This window comes from Oculina patagonica, chromosome 11 (genome assembly GCF_052425735.1).
Source record: "Oculina patagonica isolate OP01 chromosome 11, crgOcupat, whole genome shotgun sequence".
NCBI classification, from domain to species: domain Eukaryota; kingdom Metazoa; phylum Cnidaria; class Anthozoa; order Scleractinia; family Oculinidae; genus Oculina; species Oculina patagonica.
Window position 1 is genome coordinate 16296130 of NC_135768.1, and position 20958 is coordinate 16317087.

Below are 20958 nucleotides of genomic sequence, written 5' to 3' on the forward strand. Positions count from 1 at the left end.
GACCTAAACGCCGTAAATTTCTTACAGAAACTAAAGAAATACATTAAGTGTATCGAAGCGAAGCTCTTCAGACTACTTCAAGAAGATGAAACAGGAGAATTTAACCAAATTTAACTTTATTCAACCAAGCCAACGTGGTAGCCAACGTGCTAAATTACATCTTACGGAAATTATATCGCTGGTGTTGTCAAAATTTGCTGACGCCACACCCGGGAAAAACAGAATATATGCTGCTATACCGAGGATCATTTACTGGCCCTTTACAAAGCATTAAGCTTGGGGAAAATAACATCAGGCAAGTCACTTCAGCAAGGTGTCTAGGTGTCCAAATAGACAGTGCACTCAAATGGAACATTCATGTCAAAGAACTGTGTAAACGTTTCACCCAGAAACTGAACCTTTTGAGATCATTGTATTTTTTGCCAATTCCTGCGAGAGTAGACTTTTATTTTAAAGTAATTTTACCGTCTGTAATGTACGGTATGATAGTCTGGGGGTCGTGTGGCTCATCACTTTTTAGTGACTTAGAAAAAATCCATGTGCGTGCCGCCAAGATAATTTTCGGCTTAGACTGGTTCACCCCTTCAGAAGACGTACTGCGTCAAGCAAAGTGGATACCATTGAGGCAAATGTACATCCGCAGGGTACTTTGTTTTGTCTTCAAATGTGTATCTGGAGGTTCTCCGGTCCAATTACAACACTTGTGGACGGAGCAGAAGACTAATTACAATCTTAGAAGGAAAAATTGCTTGTCAGTACCAAGACCAAAGACTGACTTTCTCAAAAAGTCGATTACTTATGAAGGGGCCACATTATGGAATTCTTTGAATAACGAGGCCCGCCTTAAAGAATCGTTGGCAAGTTTCAAGGGTGCTTTGAAAGTATTAGGGATTTAGAGGCTGTGTATTTTTGTTTGTTTGGAATGCTTAGTTTGTAGTCTTTATTTGTTATTTAAGGGTTTAGTTAGCTTCAATAGTAATTTGTAAACACGACCACATCAGCTATGCTGCAAAACATTTATCGTGTATAAATAAAAGCTTTTATTATTATTATTATTAAGCTTGTTCAAAAACAAGATTACGCCATCGAGCGCGAGCTAGCGCGCGCTGTGAATTTAAACCTAACAAAGTAATTTTGATTGGTTAAATGTTTCTCGTGATTTTCCAAATATGGTACTTAGTGTAAACGAATGTGCAAACGCTTTGTACAATGCGAATCATAGGGAGTTACACGTTTCAACCCTTATGGGTTTCTGCTGCTACTTATTCTCATACATTTCTTTTAAAGTTAGTTGTGTGAATTTGGTGGTACAACAAGACAATATCTACTAGTTGACGATTTTCTTTATTCTTGTTAGATAAAGTAATAATCCGCTAGTAAGAACCTAACATTTAAAAAAATCTGTCGCAGGAGAGGAAGCGTGATAGTTGACTTCAGTGTTGAATTTGAAGCAGTTGATTCACATCAGGTGGTAAAGTTAGCGGACAGTATGGAGAACGAAGGGCTCTTATCTGCGCTTGGACCCGTTGTGCTGGTTAATATTACAGCTGATAAAGGTGATGTGGCATGAGCCATGCTAACTGATTACAATAAACTTTAGCCCCCCCGTTCATGGGCAACACTAGCGGGAGTCTCTGAACCAGGAATCTGGCCGAGGACAAACGCCGGATTCTGGTCTCCAGACTCCGAACGTGTAAGGTCGAGTTGCCCGCGGAGAATGTTGCTATTACCAGCACTTTGAACTTATCCTGATTTCGGAAACTGCAATGAAGTATATGCAATTAACTGCAATTATAACTATTTTAATTCTTTTTCACTACAAGACCCCCTGTCAGTGAAGCCAAACAAAACCTGTTGCCGCCTCGCGGAGTTTTCCAGCTATGGTCGATTATTACATCCGATGTACTTAACAATAAGGTGGCAGATGGTATCAAAATTACTCATATGTTTTTTCTGATTGATGGATAAGAGCTAAAGACAATTTCGATTTCACTCTGCAATAAGCATTATGTTTTCTTTCATCGCAGTATTAATTAAATTAGCCTGACTATGTTTTATTATTTTGTTTTTTGGAATAGAAATAAATGTTACTGTTTTGTATTGAAATAACATTTCGCACCTAAGGGGTAGAACTCTGAGCGGTAGAATAATATCAATCTTAACAAGAACAACTTTCTTTCGCTAGAAAATTGCATCATTGAAGGGCAACTTATTAAAGAAGGCTTTTCCAACTTGTTCACATCTTTAATTTGCCGTGATTCGAGAGACAGAAAATCAATGATTGGAAACATGCACTCGTATCAACCAAATGTACTCTATGACAGCAAATGAAATCCTCAAAAAGCAAACAAAGCAGTTTTGGCGGGTAATAAGGGCTTTTCCTATGAGGTCTTTTTGTGAAAAATATGGTAAATATTCCTTTAGAATTTTGAAACAACTGTTACAATTAATAGTCCTACGCAATAGGCAGCGGCCACCTGATTTCATTTTCATTCAAACCTCGACTATTTTCCTTGGTTTTACAGTAATATGAAATGACGCTTTGCTGATTATATTAGCTCCAGACCAAAGAAAGCTTAAGGGACCAAATTGGACGACAGAAAGCAATACTTAAATCATGATGAATGAATCTGAAACACGGTTAATCGACAAGGACCATAACTCTTGTCCTGAAACTATTGTCATCATAAACTGTGTGCTGAATACTCCATTGATGCTCATATCCATTATTGGCAACACTCTGGTGCTAGCCGCCATATTGAGAACTCCTTCGCTTCGTTCACCGTCCTTTATTTTCCTTTGCAGTTTGGCATTCTCAGACCTTCTTGTTGGTTTAATTGTTCAACCACTTTTCGTCACAAGTCAAATTACGAACGTGGAAGGTTCTTTGCTAGATGGCGTGAGACACATGATTGTGTTTTCTGTGTGTGGAGCTTCTCTCTGTACAATGACAGCCATAAGTTTGGATCGATTTATGGCAATTCATTATCACTTGAGATATCCCTCCATGGTGACAGTCTTTCGTTGCATTTGTACATTACTAACAATATGGTTCAGCGACTTGCTTCTCTCGGTAGTTTACGTTTGGGACTCAGAAACGTTTTACTTAATTTTGGTTGCTGGTATTGTAACCTGCGTTTTAATTTGCACATTTTCGTACATCAGAATTTACAGAATCGTTCGTCGACATCAATTTCAGATTCATAATCAACAACAGGCAATGCAACTTTCTGCAAATGCTGAAAACTTTGTTAATTTAAAACGACTGAAAAAGAGTGCTTTGAACACATTTGTGTTTTACATGTTTATAATTGTTTGTTACTTGCCAAATTCTGTTTCTTTGACTATTTATAGTATCTATCCTAAGAAATGGACAAAGGCTTGGTATCTTACGAATACTATTTTGTTTGCAAATTCATCTATTAATCCAATGTTATACTGTTGGCGAATACGTGAACTACGAACAGCTGTACTGAAATTACTGAAGAAGATATTTCTGAGACAACCGGCGGACTAAGGCATACAGTAAAAACCCGCGAGTAAGAACCTGACATTTAAGAACCTGTTAGGCTAAAATTTGCAGATTAGACCCATTTTTAAAAGAACCTTTTTAGCCTCAAATTAGAAAACAGGTTCTTATTTTTCAAAATTGATTAATAATAATAATAATAATAATAATAATAATAATAATAATAATAATAATAATAATAATAATAATAATAATAATAATAATAATAATAATAATAATAATAATAAAACTTTATTACCGTGTCTGAAATGTTTAGCTGAGGGGAAAAGTCCCCTCTACTAATTGTAGACACCTAAACCTATCATTATACAACTATTACAATTAATAATTTAAAGTTAAAATAAGTTAAAAAAAAAACTATTTACATAATAAAAACGGTTAAAAAAGTAAATCTATTTATGTGATAAAAAAGACTATATACATGACTAGTATTAAAAGTCACAGAGGTGGCAATTGCAGCGTTCATTGTTTAAAAAGCTATTGAAGTCACGTTTCCGAATCGTTTTCTTAAATGTCCTTAGTGACTGACAGTTTCTGTCATCCGTCGTCAGGTGGCCCCAGAGCTTAAAAATGTTCACTTTTAGGAAATGAGTTTGGACAAAGCATTAATGTGCATGTATATAATGTCATATTCAAAATGATTTGTGCTTCATTTTTACATAAGCACTTATGTGGTATACACATTTTATACAAGAAATGGGCCAAATACCACTTAAAGGTTCTGTAAGCATCAGTGTAAATATTCCTCAGAAAATAAGAACCTATTAAGAAACTGAATTGGCTAAACTTTTTTTAATTACGATTTATATAAGAACCTGTTAAGACTAAACTTGAAAAATTAGTTTCTTACTCGCGGGTTTTTGAGACACAAACAGCGGTTGTTGCCATGAGTTTACTCATCATTGTCTTTTCCACTTTATTTCTATTACATGGTAATTTCCTTGCCGGATTTCCACAAACGTGTGAAACGTGAAAAAAGGCCTTTTTCATTTTTAATTTTAAATCCTGAAGATAAGTAGTATAAATACAATTATGAATATGCTTTTTGTGTCTAAAAACTCAGATCTTAATTTGTTTTATGCAAATATTTTATTTCTTTTTCACCACAAAAACCTGTGACCTCACGGAGTTTTCAATTTACGGTTCATTATTTAGTACATTCTATATACTTAATAGTAAGGCACCAGATGGTATTGAAATTACTTATATGCTGTTTTCTGATTGGTGGATACGAAGACAGTTCTTAAAGTGAAGAACGATTTCAGTTTGCTGAATAAGTTTGCTGTTATATTTTCTTTCATCGCAGTACTAATTTAACTAGTCATAATATGTTTTGTAATTTTGTTTCTGTTATAAATTGGAATAGAAATAAATGTTATTGTATTGCATCGTAAAAACATTTCGCGCCTTATTGGCAGGAGTAGAATAACATTAGTCTTTACAAATACAGCTTCCCTTTGCTTAACAATTGCATCTTTAACACTTTATAGTATCCAAAATTTAGCAATTTATTGAGCGAAAAAGGCTTTTCTCAACTTTATACATTTTTCTGTTTAATTAACCCTAATCTAAGAGAAACAGAAAATCAATAATTTGCAACCTACACTTGCTTCAAATAAAAGTTCTCTTTGACAGACAAAAAATCAAAGCAGTTTTTAAATAAGTATGGGCTCCTCCAATGCGGTCTTTTTCGGTGTTTACGAATTCAGGAGCAATTAAAAACGAAACTCGTTACTGTAAACACTCCTTTAAAATTTTGAAACAATAGTTCCAAGCAATAACCGGGTAACGACCACCTCAAAGTCGTTTTCATTCAAACCTCAGCTACTTCCTTGGTTTTTAATATGAAATGACACTTTGCTGATGATATTAGCTCCAGACAAAAAAAAAAAGCTTAAGGGACCAGATTGGACGAAAGCAAGCAAAACTTACGTTTATATGATGAATAAATCTGAAGCACTGTTAAACGACAAAGACCATAACTCTCGTTCTAAATCAATTGTCATCATAAACTGTGTGCTGAATGCGCCGTTGATGCTCATAACCATTATTGGCAACACTGGTGCTAGCCGCCATTTTGAAAACTCCTTCGCTTCGTTCACCGTCCTTTATTTTCCTCTGCAGTCCGGCTTTCTCGTATCTTCTTGTTGTTTTTTTTGCTCAACCACTTTTCGTCGCGAACGAAATAACGAGCAGCAAAAGTTCTTTGCTGGACAAAGTGGGAAATGTGATTGTTTTTTGTGTGTGCGAAGCTTCCCTTTGGACAATGGCACCCATAAGTGTAGATAGATTTATGGCCATTCACCTTCACTTGAGTTACCCGTCCATAGTGACAGTCTCTCGTTACATTTATTCATTACTAACAATATGGCTCATGGACTTTCTTTTCTTGACAGTTTACCTGTGGAATTCAAAAGCTTTTTACATTTTTGCGGCTGCTGAAATTGTAGCCTGCGTTTCGATTTGCACATTCTCTTATATTAGAATTTACAGAATCACTCGTCGACATCAAATTCAGATTCATAATCAACAAAAAGCAGTGCAACTTTCGTCAAATGCTGGAAACTTTATCAATTTCATACGACTGAAAAAGAGTGCTATGAACACATTTGCATTTTACATGTTTATAATTCTTTGTTACTTGCAAACTTCCGTTTCCTTGACCATTCATAGCATCTCTCTCAAGAAATGGTCAAATGCTTGGAAGCTTACAAATACTATCTTGCATGCGAATTCGTCTTTTAATCCAGTGTTGTACTGTTGGAGGATCCGTGAACTGCGAGCGGCTGTTCGAAAATTGCTGAAGCAGATAATCTTCAGACAAACGACGGACTAATGCACATCAGCATTAGCCACAGATTAACTTGCGTTGGGACAAAAAGTATCGGTTACCCATTGCTTTTTTCACTTTTTTTTAATTACATGGTTATTTTTGCCAATCATAAAAATAGGTGGTAGGACGGAATAATTTACGAAAATGGAAAAGGAAGTTTGTTTAGAAGAAAAGTTGCTAGCTGGCAAGTCTTGAAGCTATTAAACCACCATATCATTAAATGACAGTCACGCTTTAGCATTAGCAGTCTCAATATTGGAAACCCTTCACATTAGCGCTTTGCACTTGGCAACCACTTGACCTACTTTTCATAAAATCGTGGGTGTCGAAAATACCATAATGGCCAAGTTTAAGGCCCCTGGATTTTAAGGTTGAGATTTCATGACGGTTTAAATTTTTGAAAAATTATAAAGATTTACGTAAACGCGGGGATTTGGAAGACGATTTTAATCATAAAGTTAAAAGCTAAAAAGACCCTAAAACTCATTTTAGAAACTCTAAAAAGCAGACGACGTTTCGGCGCTACTCTACGCCATTATCAAGTAAAAATGGTGAAAGTTGAAATGAAATGAAATATTCTTGTCTTAACTTGGCCAGTTAATGGTTTTGACATTGGATCGCGGGTTAGATTTACATAAAGGGTAAAGTGAATAACCGGGGAGCTCCGCTTTTAGGCTTGGCTAAATGTATTTAATATTTTACAGTACCCAACCAAACTCCTACCACTGTCAAAGCATACCTTACAAGTTCCACCAGTCTGCGTGTCGTCTGGACAGCTGTAGTGGAGCCAATTGATGGCTACCATCTTGCCTATCGTTCCACAAGCGCCGTAGAATGGACAAATGTGTATACCACTGCTCAAACACTTTCACTTGACTTGGAGAATTTGAACAACGGTGATGTTTACCGGGTAAGGGTCGCGGCGTTCAACGCGGCAGGAAATGGAATCCCTAGTGAAGGAACTGAAGTTCATTTGAAAGAAGGAGGTACTTAAATTAATTCTTTGTTTTTCAAGAGTGACAAGTGTTAAAATTCTCCTTACAAAATCAATGCATTGCCAAGCAGATCGAAAACAGACAAGTGAGGAGAATATAGAAAGTCATTAACTGTAGAAAACTGTCTTTACCAAATTACCAAACTTTATTATATGGCTACAATAGTACGCGCGCTCTGATTGGCTGCTGAGCGGGCATTATTTTCTTGTAATGACCGGGCATTATGAAAATTTTTCTCGGCTCGATGGTTTTTTGAGTTGTGAGTAAAAGCTACTAGAGAGGGGGCAAAAACAACAAAAAATGCCGACAAAATATAACTATCTTTTCAATAACTGAAAGAAAAATATAAGCATACCGATACTTCTTTAGTATGAGCGACGAAGAGAGCCACAGAGAGCGAGAGCGAGTTTTACCTCCAGCGTTTTTCCCTTGATTATACTCTTTTTTTGAATAGTGCTTAAAGGCCATATAATAAATAACTTATTAACCTCGTCCGCTCGGTCATTACAGGGGAAACTCAGACCTCGACCTTGATGTATTGACCTCGCTGTCGCTCGGTCAATACATCAAGGCCTCGGTCTGAGATTCCCCTGTAATGACCTCACTCTCGGTTAATAAGTAGTATTTAATACAAAAGAAATCTATAGTAATTGGTAAAGAGTAGTTATATTTCTTACATTGGTCTGAAAGGATAAAAATGGCAAAGATAGCTTTTATACCTTGCAGCAAGTTATTCAGATTGTGCGAATTATGGCACGGGACACTTAAACGGTGCTGGCACTGTCGCACTTTGTGGGTATGTCAGTAAAGTGCTATGCGTCCTGGCTATTTAAAGGGCAAGAGGTTCTTAATTTAATGACGTATCAAAGGAAGTATCAAAAGTGTGAAAAATATTAAAAAGTCTATTTCTAGACATATAGCGAATCCCCGATCAGTATCAAAATTTTGTTGACAATTTTCAACGCGTTTCAAAATTTCGGCAGGAGCATAGACTTGTTGCCCACGATAACTAACTTATGCAATATGCTTCTAGTTGGGTGACATCCTGGTCGTACAGTTTCATTACAATTCTCACAAAAGTTCATTGTATATTAGTTCCCAGGGCGGCACCCGTAGTTTCAGTGTCCGACTCAAAAAACATCTCCACTCTGATGATTTCTTGGACTGCCATACCTGCAGAACACGTCATGGGCAACCTTCTGGGTTACCACGTCATGTATAAAGCAATAAAGAGAGCTGATCGATATGTTGTTGATGCCGAGCCTGTAACAGTGACCATGCCAGCAAGTGGGCCGCATGAGTTGATTTTGGAATCACTTAGTCAGTTTACACAGTACCGCATTACAGTAGCAGGTTACACGGCTGCGGGACTTGGAAAGGCCAGCAAGGTGCTTGGAGGTGATAAAAATAATTTAAACTTAATAACTTTCATCACATTTTAAAGAGCCCCCCTAAAAATTTTAAAATCTGACGCGCAGCGGAGTACTTTTTTATGAAATTCGCGGGTTTTGGAAATGTGATGAAACACTCACTCGATACATTTTTATTAATCGAAACTAAAGCCGGGTTTACACAGACAATTTTTTATGTGACAAATATATTTGATCGTGTAGATGACACAACAATTATTTATCAGTAGTCCAAAGTTTAGTGCGCCAGTAATGACCTTGGACAGCAGAGATACGCGCGCACAGTGCTCAGTGGGAGTTTGGGAGATTGGAGACCACATGTGCTGATGCAATATTAGCTACATTTTATGTGACGAGTCGTCTACACGAGCAATGTTCCTATGTGACAACTTATATTTGTCACATAAAAGCTAACTCGCCAACAAATATATTTGTCACATTTACACTGAGCTTGAAAATGCTGTCATGAAGACAGCGAAACGTTGTTCTTTACTTATATCGCTAGTTTTTATTCTAAAATGTTTAACTAAAACATCTTTAATTCGAACATAAAAATTGACCAGTTTTTTTTTTATCTACACGAGCAAACAAAAATTGTCACATAGAAATTTCTCGTGTAATTATAAACTCGCCTTGAACAACGGAGAAAACGGAGAAATGAAACTTTAATAATCTATGCACATTAATGTCACATATCCAAACCACCATCACAGTCCCGGTTCCCGTTTTTCTTTTGTTTTAACTTGAAGGACTATTATGGTGAATTTCCACTGACGCGTATTTTTTTACGTGCGTTAACGTGCGTGAAAAAATTTAGAGACAATGTATGAACGACTTGTGTACAAGTTTGAGCAAGTCGTTCATACATTGTCCTTAAATTTTTTCACGCACGTTAACGCACGTAAAAAATTACACGTCAGTGGAAATCCCCCATTATTGGGTTTGATGATATTGTGCAGCAACTTGAACAGTCCACACTGTGGCTAGATAGATATAGCTAGAATATTGTTACCTACCCTGGATGAGAATTCTAATTTGATCACACTCCGACTAACTCTAGTATTTTGTCAGATTAGCTTATACACGAAAAACCTAAATGCATCTATTAAATACACACACTAAAAATTTCTTGTGTCGAATTTTGATACCATGGTCAAAGAGGATCATATGTTTCTAAATGATAACTCAGTTGGATTGTACTTGCATACACTGAGGTTTGTTCTTTGCAAAGATCACTTGGATGTTGATGCCATCAATCGATAACATAAAAGGAAGTTTATTTTTGATTTGATTTCGAAAGAATTACGAGAACGATCTCGAACCCAAATTCTATGCGGGATCTGGAACCTGACGAACTAAACTATTAGGGTGACGCGCGGCGGGCTCTGGGTTTGAGTTTTGGCTCCATGTTTCCCACAAAATAACTTTTTACACAACCGGCCTTTTTTAAACAAACTTTCTCTTCGACGACATTGACAGTGATTCGTTATTCTCGTTCCAGAAACCTGCGTTTGTCCGAAACATTTGTACACAAACTGGGCCCTTTATCCTCCATACGTCACAGAAAACAACCAGCAACCTGCAGGAATCATTGGCGAGCTTGTTCAAGAAATGATTTTGTCTTCATGCGGGAAATGTACAGGACATGGCGAAACTATACTCGATTTCACACAAAATGGAAAAGGAGCTGCTGCCAGGAAAACCTCGATGGGCGAAGTAGGAAGTGACGTAGATGATAAAACCCAGGTCAGCTTTCCTATTATAGGGCATATTGACGATGACAAGTTCTTGAAAGAATTCGTATTTGTTCCTGTGGTGGAGTCACCAGGAATTGCTTTTATTTCATTGGCTAACGAGCCGTCCAGAACTGACGTTGCTGCCTTAGCATGGAGTAAGAGCTGGGCTATCGTGGTTTTGTCTGTGGTAATGGGATTCATTGCAGCAGTGTTAATCTGGCTTACGGTAAGCTATATGTATTTTATGTTGGTTGTGTGGTGGAATTATGACAGTCATGTAGCGCACGGTACAGGTTCGAGCCCTGGCCGGGCGTCATTTTGCTGTGTTCTTGGGCAAGACACTTTATTTTCACAGTTCCAATCTTTTCTCAATAGTATAAACGTGTACCAGCGATTTTCATTTTCGTTGATTTTTCCGCGTTCCGGTGGAAGAATTTTGGTCGCCCCACCCTCCTCCCCTGGTGCCGGTTGACAGTGCTGATGTATATACCCTTGATGCCACAGTAGTCGCGGACTCCTCCTATAACTTAAACTACCGTGATTTGGTTATAGGGTATGCAGTGACGATAAATTACTATATTTTCCCTAACTATGATGGTAAGTAATATACAAAAAGAGATTTTTTCCATGAAGGTGCGCACATTTTTAAAAAGAAACTAAAATTTCGCATAACGATCACCTTCAAACTGATGCGTCTGCCTGTAGTGGCTGAATATCAAGCCCACTTTGTTGGCATTAAAAACAGTTCAAAAGAATATTTATTTTTTCCAAGACCTCTTGAGGGGAGGGAGGACGTAACAGATAGAGGGAGGAGAGGGGTGGTATTTTAAAACCATGCACCAGTGTGGCCGGCGAACAACTTAAAAAGGGTTACGTTATTTTGTTTCCTGTTCATGATATACCATCTAAGGAGGGTGGAGGCTTAAGGTCATTGCCCTGAGAAAGAACTCAACATACTAGATTCTCAACCAAAATTTGCCCACTTGTACTTGTTGATAACCTCAAGGGAACTTGAATTTTGAAATGAAAAAGTGGGGTCCCCATATTGTATATACCACATAATTCCTTTATAATTCCCTGGCAAAGTACACATTTCCAGTGATTATTCATTTTTCAAACATTGATCTGTTTTCGTTTTACAGAAAGAAATTAATCGCTAAACTCAAAATATGAGAAAAAATCAATACGTCACCATAAACGCGTTTACGAGAAAGAGGCGATTTATTTTTCTCCCAGACTAAGCCGCATAGAAAAAAGCCGCCACTTTGTTTGTGTACGCGCGCTAGTTACGCGAAAAAATTCTGCGCAGTAAGGATGCGCAATGCAATGCAGGGCAATGACCTTAATAGAGAGATAGGCCAGGGCTGGAGGCTTTATATAGCTTTTACCGTAAGAAACCTGACAAGTTTTGGTTCGAATTAACCATTTGTTAATTTTTTATTCTAGTGATTGCTTATGCAATTTAAATTTACTGATCTTAGCATTATTATCTATAAACAGGAGAGAGGAGAAAAAGCAGAGAAGTTCCCGCGGTCATTCTTGCAAGGGACTGGTGACCTTACATGGTTTGCTGTTATAACCATGACCACAGTAGGGTGAGCCAGGGTTAATGATAGTCAGCGGTTTAGTCAGTGTGTGAGCATGCGTTTCGTTTCCGTTTGAGCTAGCAGGTTAAAGGGGCTATGTCACGCAATGTAGGCAATTTTGGCACTGACCAACTAGTCATAGAATTAACTGAAATATCACAATAACGGCTTAAAACTGTAGAACTAGAACTCAAAAGAAACACAGAAAGGCCAAAGAGGGGCATGGATGGGCTAGATTCGAGAAGTTTAAAACGGATTGCGTTCGGGTAAACTTGAAAAACGTCGGCCCGACTTTTTCAAGTTTATCTCAATTTGTATGAAAGCGTCGTTGTATGACAATGCTCAAAAATCATCCTTGTTTGTTATGTGGCCGTGATTTTGCCAATAAAAGACTTTTGCTTTGCCAATTTAAAGTTTAGAGCTCTTAATTAACGAAAATAAATAAAAGTATCTGAAATACCGTGACCTAGCCCCTTTAAAGGTACAGCTTATTCAAGAAAGGTCGTCGAAAAAAAGCACAAAAGCGTACGCGAAAAAACCGAAAGGTGGTCTGGTATTGACTTGAATTTTAAATATTGGCCTGGAGAAAATGTACAAGTTTGTAATTTTGCGCGTGAAGATTTTGTTTTTCCTCTCAGGTGGCCTTTTTTGTAGCTTTACTTATATTGTCGCATTTCTTTGAGTTTAAAAATTCTGATAAACGTCAGTGGACAAAAAGTACCTTGTTTACACATGTCTAAAGAGGACACATTAGCGTTTGCCATGTCGCCATCTTATTAGTATTCAGCACGTGCACTGGCTCTCTACTTCTACCTATAATACCTTTCGGTCTTGTCGCTTGCATTTTTGTGCTTTTATCGGCCGACGACCATTCTAAAATTAGCCGTAATCAGTTTGAGCTTAGCAGGTTAACAGAATTCTTTCAAAGTTCTATAAACAACTGGAGCGAAAAGCGTTTTTTGCTGATCTTCAAGATTGTAAACTTAACTCAACCGTGACCGGCAGTCCCCTAAGTGTTTAGCGATTTTTCCAAGACGCAAGGGTAGTAATTGAGAAACATATAGCATAGCAGTTTCTATCGAAACTATACCATCATTTTAAGGTTTCCATTTATATAGATATGTCTTTTGGCATTTGATAGTACCTCTTTAAAGGGACCTTATTTTCTCTTCTTTGCTTTAGATTTGGAGAGAAAACTCCCGTGAAAGTAGCTTCCAGGCTCATCACAATCATTTGGATCATAATCGGCCTGGTACTGATGTCGATCTTCCTGGCAGTTCTCACGGTCTCCTTGACAGTAATGGCCACAGATGATCAACTAATACTATACGGAACAAAGGTTAGTTTATATTGTTCTGAGTGGAACTATATTATTCTATACAAAAAAGAAACTTCTTGTACAAAGAAGAACCACCCTGTGCAACATAATAAACAGTAACGCAAGAAAGTACTGCTCAATAGCTTACAATTGAATGGTCACACACTAGAGTTTCATGCACAGACTTAAAAGCTAGAACCACCTTGTACAGCATAACACTACCACATGAAGATCTACTCAATAGTTTTCAGTTGAATGGTCACACCCTGGGTTCTATTCACAGACTTTAAAGGGGGGGGGGGGGAGTGGGACAGGAAAGGTTTTTTTTTTGGCTCGAGTTGGGACCGAGCACAGCGAGTTCTCTGTGTTAGTGACATCATTACCCTCAAAACATTCACAATAAAGTTTAAGATTAAAAAAAGGAACACGGTGACTCCATTGTTTTGAAAATACATGTCTTTTCTGTATTCCAGGTGACGGCGTTAAGGGATTCTCCATCTCACCGACTGGGTATACGAAGAAATGCAAAAGTAGGTAAGGCAATTTGAGCTCAAAGTGAATTATCGCTGAATTGCTGAGAACGTATGAGCTTATCCGTGATGCCGCGGTGGCCTAAAGGTTAGTGCGTTGGACTCTGGATCAAGCGGTCCGAGTTCGAGTCCTGGTTAGTATTTCCCAGACAAGATGCAGAAGAATGGCGGGGGAAACGTAGCAATCAGCACACATTCTTGCTGCCATAGACTATAACCTCATTTAGGGAAAAACAGTAACACTTCAAGTCACTTCATGCTACGCAAACAGGGGTTAAAAGGTGCCACTTGGCTTAAATGGGCTAAGTCGTGGTAGTTAAGGTAATTCAATTTATTTTCGTTAATTTAAAGCTATGAACTTTAAATTGGCAGAGCAAAAGTCTTTTATTAGCAAAATCAAGGCCACATAACAAACAAGGATGATTTTTGAGCATTGTAAATGACACTTTCATACAAATTGAGATAAACTTGAAAAACGTCGGGCCGACGTTTTTAAAGTTCACCCGAACACAATTTTGCCCGTCCATGCCCCTTTTTGGCTTTTCTGTGTTTCTTTTAAATTCCTCTTCAGCTCTAAGCCGTTATTGTGATATTTCAGTTAATTCTATGAACAGTTGGTCAGTGCCGAAATTGCCTAAAATTGCGCGACATTGCCCCTTTTAAAGGCATTTGCAGAGGCCATCTTTCCAACCTTTTTGCTTTTGTTTTATCAGAGCACAAGGAAACTCTAGAAGAAGCTTTTGACGCCCTTCAAAACGGGGAAACAGAAGGCTTTCTGTTGGACGCGTATGTGGCCGGAAGCGGTGTGAGCAATTTTATCAAAACACCATTCCGTGTCAACAAAGTCATCGAAACTAATAAAGGACTGGGCGTTGTTCTCTCTGGAGAGGCGATTGTTTTGCGTCATCGAGTCCGCGATTTTGTGAGAAAGAACGCTGGTAAAATCACGGAGATTATTCAAAATAGTACCTCACCTCTTGAGGTAGGTAATTAAACTTAAATAACTAAGTGTAAACAAGAATAAGCAAAGAACGGTATTAACCAGGCTACTTAGAGAACAAATAAATCTGCGGAGTAGCATCATTTAGATTTGGAGAGAAAAAAAATTCGTGTGTTGTTGCTGATAAACTTTGCTCAGGTAATTTCAATTCTACGAGCATGTACCTATTCTCCTTGGTTACCGGCACTGAAAGTACAGGACGCTATGTAAACAATAGCCTCCATTTGGCGTGATTCTTTTTTTTACCGATTTATTTTTTTGGAAGCCTGTTCGCAGGCTTTTAGTTACTGTGCTGATGAATACAAACTTGCCATTCTTATCAACAGCAACCAGAGCAGAGTGAAGCTGAGGAAAATGCGCAAGGCCTTGTGGATGCCAATTCTCCAACTTACCAAGACGCGATTGCCGTGGTTGCGGGTGCACTGGGTGTGAGTTTTTTGATTGGAATGGCCTGGGAACTGTTTAGAAAAAGACATCGAAACAGAGCAAAAGGTACGAGTAGTAGCATTTTACCGAAAAACGGATAAACTATTAGATCCCCAAATTTCACTCTTTCAGCCTCAGGGCCAAATTATGTCTACGCAAGTAGACGCGCGCAAGTCGAAAGCTTGCGTCCACTTGCGTCTCGGTTTGGCCAGGACTTGCGTACACGCGTTGACTTACGATGACTTGCGTTCACGTTGGTCGAGATCAAATTTACACGCAAGGCAACGCAAGTTTTTCACCGCTTGGCCACCCAACACAAGTCAACACCAGTCTTGCGGTTTTCTTTAAGTTCTGAATTGCAGCTCGCGCAGAAGCATTGAAAAAGCTTTTTTGTTAACTTGCGTGCACTTGCGAGTAAACTTGCAAGTCCGTTTGGCCACCCAACAGAAGTCTATACTTACGCCTACTTGTGTTACGGTTTGGCCAGGGCTTTAGTGATCAGCATACTTTTCAATATCCCATAGGTGATGAATTTCTATATTCTTATCACCTCTCTGTATGACGATGTTTTGATATTGTATTGAGAAATTTAATGTGCATCACTTTTGGAAATAAAACAGTCAAGAGACCCAGAACTCGAACCCCTTAAAACGCCACTAATTTAGTATTTTTTGCTACCTTTTTTTTCCATCTCAGGGCAGAGCGAGGAGCTTTACAAATCCAAAAAAGCTGAAATAGAAGAAATTGTTGAAGACTTCTATTCAAATTTCACACAAGCCTACAGTAGATTAAGGAAAAAGCACAAGAGACAGTTTCGAATGTACCAGGCCTTGGCTAAACAACGGGGAGAACGGAGATCCAAAAACAGTGGTGATGTGTTATCCAAAAAACCTTTTGAACAATCGCATACAGCTGTTTTATATTAGACCCCTTCTTTTGACGTCGTAATAATCTTTTCCTAGATATGCTACTATTCATTGAGACTTATACACCACATGGCTCAACTATTGTATTCACAGCACGCTGCTACATAATGCGCTGTCAAAAAACCATAGCTCGCAAAAAAAGTTTCAGTTTGAGCTTAAAGAATAATGTAATGGTCTTAATACGTGCGGTTTGGGATTGCTATTGCCTAAAAAATAGAAATGGTGAACAGTTATTTCGTTATCTTGTCACGTTCTTGGTATCCGACGGCTGTTCTTTTTCAATACCTGCTAAAAAATAGACTTTTCGCCAATGCTGACCACAAAATAAATGCCACATGCGCTCCGAGAGCTTACTATCGATCGATAGTGGAGCCTGTGTAGCCAGTCAGATTGCGAGATTTATGGTTATCGCTGATAGAAAACTGTGACGCGTACACTGTATTTTAATTGTCAAGTTGCCATCGGACCTTGGCAACAAGTGCAAAACACATAGAACACTCGTGAAAATATTTTACAATTTCACTCGTTATCAATACGGCGATCAATTGTCTCTTTCAACTCGATGAAAGACATCTTATCTTGTACAACTTCCGGTTCTTTCTCAATCATTTGAACCACAATAAGAATGAGGTCCTCAGTTGGCGCCACCATAATCTCGTGCTCTTTATTCCGGACCCTTATGAAGCAGAGCTCGTTCTCAGGGTCCAATTCACGCACTGCAGAATGGGCCATTTTTATAAGCTTCTGGTACTGCGCGGAGTAGAGCTTTGTGGTGGTGATGTCCAGATTCGACCTTAGCACAAGGCCCTCACGATTTGTCACCATGAGTGCCACTACACCACGATGAGCCTGGATGCGCCTAAGGATTTTTTCAACGTCTGTCTTGGAGACTGACGCCTGAAATGCCTGAACATCGAGATCCTCCATCATTCTGAAATACTGTGTAAAGAAAAGTGGTTATTGAGATTGCTATGACACGAAAAAAATTCTTGTTGGTAATCCGTGTTTATCTTCCCCAGTCTTAGCCATCCTTGCTTCTTGTTTATTGTTATTATTACTTCCTCGGTGTTTATCTATTTTTGCCAAACCCTATTTTGTGGTCTTCATTTAAAAAGTAATTTTTTATATTGCAAAGAAATATCTTGACAATAATCTTGATAAAAGTCCTTGGGACACTTTTCGAAATAGCGTCCAGTGACAAATCAATTAAATTTTTCGTCCCCCTTCCCCCAAGCATAAAGTTAAATATTGTCGCGGGGAGTAGGTGGAAGAAAAACACATCTTTAGCCCCTTAAGGGGAGAATTTTTAAACATAATCGATGTATTTACGACGTACTTAAGCCCTTTGTGCCCCAATATCAACACGCATTTTCTCCTCCTTGGCCTCTAATATTTTATTTTATTTTATTTTAATTTTTTTTTTTTTTTTTTTTTTTTTTTTTTTTTTACTATCTCTACCCGCAAGTTACGAGATTCATTCCCATCATGTATATGTGAGGAGACATTAGATGTTGGTCCCATTGGTGCTCAAAGGGTTGAAGTAGCTGCATATATTTCTAAGCAACAAAGTTTCGCGATTTGATTTTATTCGATACAAGTGCATGAATGTACTGTTTCTATCGTCTATGGGGAATACACCTTTTGTGTATTTGGTGGGGATGAAGTGCTCCCATAGAGGTCACCCTTTACCCCATAGACTCTTATTACTCCTTATCCCGGAGGATTCGACCCCTAGAGAGGATTATCAACTCTACATACCCTGGGGGATTATTACCCCCTAGAGAGGATTATCACCTCTCACTAAGTACCCTGGGGGATTATCACCCCGTAGAGAGGATGACCACCTCTCACTCAGTACCCTTGGGGGATTATCACCCCCTCTTGAGGATTAACACCTCGTACTGAGTACCCTGGGGGATTATCACCCCTGGGGAAATCCTAGGAAAAGTGATCTACAATTCTTAATTGGAGTGCTTCATCCCTTACCCCTTTTCCCCACAAATATTCTGGTTGTGTTGTTTGTTTATATATAGTTATAATAAGGGTTATGGGTTAGGAACATTATGGGTGGAAGGGGGAGGTTTAGAAATTGCCCATTTTTCGTCAAATCGGCTTAGTGTCGCAGGATTTTTGTCTAGGAATGTAGCTTACTTTAACAGCTTCAGGAATTTATACTAGGCGATCAGTCTGGCGATCTGTTCCATCATATAACAGGAAGAGATTCCAAAGAAAAGCGAAATGAAAAGTCCAAGTGATTACAGAAGTGAAAATTAGATAGTTTTCTTTTGGAGGAACTAACAATACAACTCTCGATGCTCAATCCTCCTAGATTGCGCATTATGAAACTAGCTAGCTAATGAATGTACTTCACCGTAAAAACGATTATAACCGTCTTGCAACTGATGCATCGAGATGCAAACTTCATGTAATGCACATATGGTTGTTAAAATTACTTCGTTTCTGATATGAAATAAAAGCTATTTACAGTAATTTCCATTGCATTACAACAAATCTGACAAGCAAAACAAACCAAATAAAGTTTTATGCAAATGCCAAAAACAACAGATATATATATGTCCATTTACTCAAGCTCCTATATTAAGTTAAGTTCATGCAAGCTTTCGAGGAATGTTTTAAGAAGTGTTATGACGCAGTGGCAAGATTTTGTCACCGTGGTTATTGTCTACTCAAGAAACTGTTCTACTATTACGAAACAAGCTCTTGCAACGCAAACGCAAAGAAAATTTCATTAATTTAGCTCTCCATGTGAAACCTGTCACATATGTAATAAGTTTTTAATTAACAGTGTCGAATAGTTGCAAACCCTGCAAACAGTAAGTACGGTTGTAATGAAAACAGTATCAACTTTGCTAAATCATGATCATAATGATATTCCTCATTAATAGCGAAATTGGGAAAGCAAAAAAGTCTGTGAACCTTAACTCCGTTTATAAGCGAATTAGTTTTTAATGAACATTTTAAAACGATCCTGAAAATTTTTCTTTCCTTATTTTATTAATTAATAATTGCAATATAAAATTGAAACCTAGAAAATGGTGAGACGGGTACGGTCAATATTACTGTTAAAAAAAAAAACATGCTCTGGAGTTGTTAAATTTCGTGTGAAAACGAATAAGTTTTTTAACAGTAATGTTTAACGACGTGCAAAATTGCACTGGCTAGTTTAATTTCTGTATCTAAAATAAATGTAAACACAAATTCTGAACTTTTTATTTTTACACTCAGTTGAAATATTGGGTTCGATACTTAAAGGACGAAGTTTACTGTAAAAAAATTATATCTTACCTCGCTCGCTTGAGAAGTCAGGTGAAGCTGAGCGCAACGCGTACCGGTTTATAAGAAGTTTTCCTTCACACTGTATTTAGCGGCTCACTAGTCAACGACGTACTTGCCCATAACAGGTGTTTTTATTCATATTTATTTTACGTATAACAAAACAAGGCAATTAAAACAGCGATTTACAATAACAGCAAGGTCTTAAATTTACATTGAAATATAAACTTAAGCCACAATTGTAAAGCAGCAATTTTTAATTGCGGTTTCAACGGTTTAAAATTTTGAAACTGAAATCCTCTTAAGTGTATAAGAAAAAATTGACTACATCGAAAAATTTAGCAGTAATCTAGATTTTAAGCTTCAATGTGCGTTAATTCAGTTACAAATTTAATGAAGACTCCTTTTCATACGGTTTCGGTTTTAGTTAATTAATTGCCTAGGACGCCGATTTATCATAAATATTAACATGTTATTATCTCCGTGATAAAGTGACCAATGCGTGTCCAATTTCAATAACCGTACATTAACTAGTTTACTGTTTAATATTGCAAGTTTAAAACCTCAAAAATTTGTTATCGTGTAACACAATAAGAAATTTTTGAGGTTTTAAACTAGCACTGTTAGATTCCACCAACATAGTTCTTTCCTCATCATTGGACAAAATTGGTTAATTGTGACACGTGTCACGAAACACCTCAAAATCACGCTTCACCCCACCATAAGTGACAGTGTCACGGGCGTAATATATACTGCATACAATCTAATCTCCTAAGTATCTAGTACTTTGTCTAAGTTGTTGTAAGGCGTAATAAAACATAAAGTGGGGTCACGCATTTAGAGGGTCTATTTGTCGTGTAGCATAATCATACAATTATGATTATTTTATAATTACTGCAAACGATATCAAGAGTTTTCCTAGTACAGTAGGATAAAAAATAACATATTCTACAAAGATCTTGGTCGGTATATCCCAGAAGACTTCAGTGAATGATATTTGCGTTACAATTTGGTGAATTATTTCAGTGCACAAGTTTCAAGAGTTAGCACCTCTTTTCATCAAATTACTCATATTATCATAGTAATTCTCTACTGAAGTGCTGGGGTAACTCAAATTGACTGCATAATTTTCAGGATTCGTCTCGCGCTTGGATCGAAGCCGCAAACCACACTCTTTAGGAAGGTAATTTTCTTGGTTGCCTTCTTTTCCGTGAATTCTTCCATCTTTCCCTTTTAGCTTCTGTAACTGTAACAGTTCCTTGAGATGCTTAGCTTTCAGGTCAGCGGATATTTGGAGCATGCGCTGGTGCAAATCTTCCACCATGGTACGCATCTCTTTAATGAGTTCAATCTTTTCCTTTCCATCGTCTTAATTG

At 37.8% G+C, this 20958-nt stretch overlaps 2 protein-coding genes and 1 pseudogene across 4 annotated transcripts in view; 1 reads left to right on the forward strand and 2 right to left on the reverse strand.

The window, feature by feature from the left end:
- Nucleotides 1-16512, forward strand: part of LOC144630436 (uncharacterized) — a 28645-nt gene extending 12133 nt beyond the window's left edge. Inside the window, exons 9-18 of the mRNA XM_078488807.1 lie at nucleotides 1411-1556; nucleotides 7067-7348; nucleotides 8453-8755; nucleotides 10268-10728; nucleotides 12003-12097; nucleotides 13271-13427; nucleotides 13880-13940; nucleotides 14650-14918; nucleotides 15263-15428; nucleotides 16059-16512. Coding sequence (XP_078344933.1) covers nucleotides 1411-1556; nucleotides 7067-7348; nucleotides 8453-8755; nucleotides 10268-10728; nucleotides 12003-12097; nucleotides 13271-13427; nucleotides 13880-13940; nucleotides 14650-14918; nucleotides 15263-15428; nucleotides 16059-16288 — 2170 coding nt within the window. The 3' untranslated portion in view covers nucleotides 16289-16512. The remainder of the gene's footprint in view (nucleotides 1-1410; nucleotides 1557-7066; nucleotides 7349-8452; nucleotides 8756-10267; nucleotides 10729-12002; nucleotides 12098-13270; nucleotides 13428-13879; nucleotides 13941-14649; nucleotides 14919-15262; nucleotides 15429-16058) is intronic.
- A 291-nt stretch (nucleotides 16513-16803) lies between these two features.
- On the reverse strand, nucleotides 16804-20722 carry LOC144630421 (dynein light chain roadblock-type 2 pseudogene; annotated as a pseudogene). Of its 2 annotated transcripts, none has more exons than XR_013566513.1 (2): nucleotides 20693-20722; nucleotides 16804-17227 (listed from the first exon to the last, which is right to left on the reverse strand). The product of XR_013566513.1 is annotated as a dynein light chain roadblock-type 2 pseudogene, transcript variant X2 (transcript). The 2 variants fall into 2 exon arrangements; XR_013566512.1 differs by lacking the exon at nucleotides 20693-20722 and adding an exon at nucleotides 19595-19840.
- Nucleotides 20619-20958, reverse strand: part of LOC144629676 (uncharacterized) — a 60057-nt gene continuing 59717 nt past the window's right edge. The window contains exon 42 of the mRNA XM_078487903.1: nucleotides 20619-20950. Within this exon, the coding sequence (XP_078344029.1) occupies nucleotides 20619-20950 (332 nt within the window). The remainder of the gene's footprint in view (nucleotides 20951-20958) is intronic.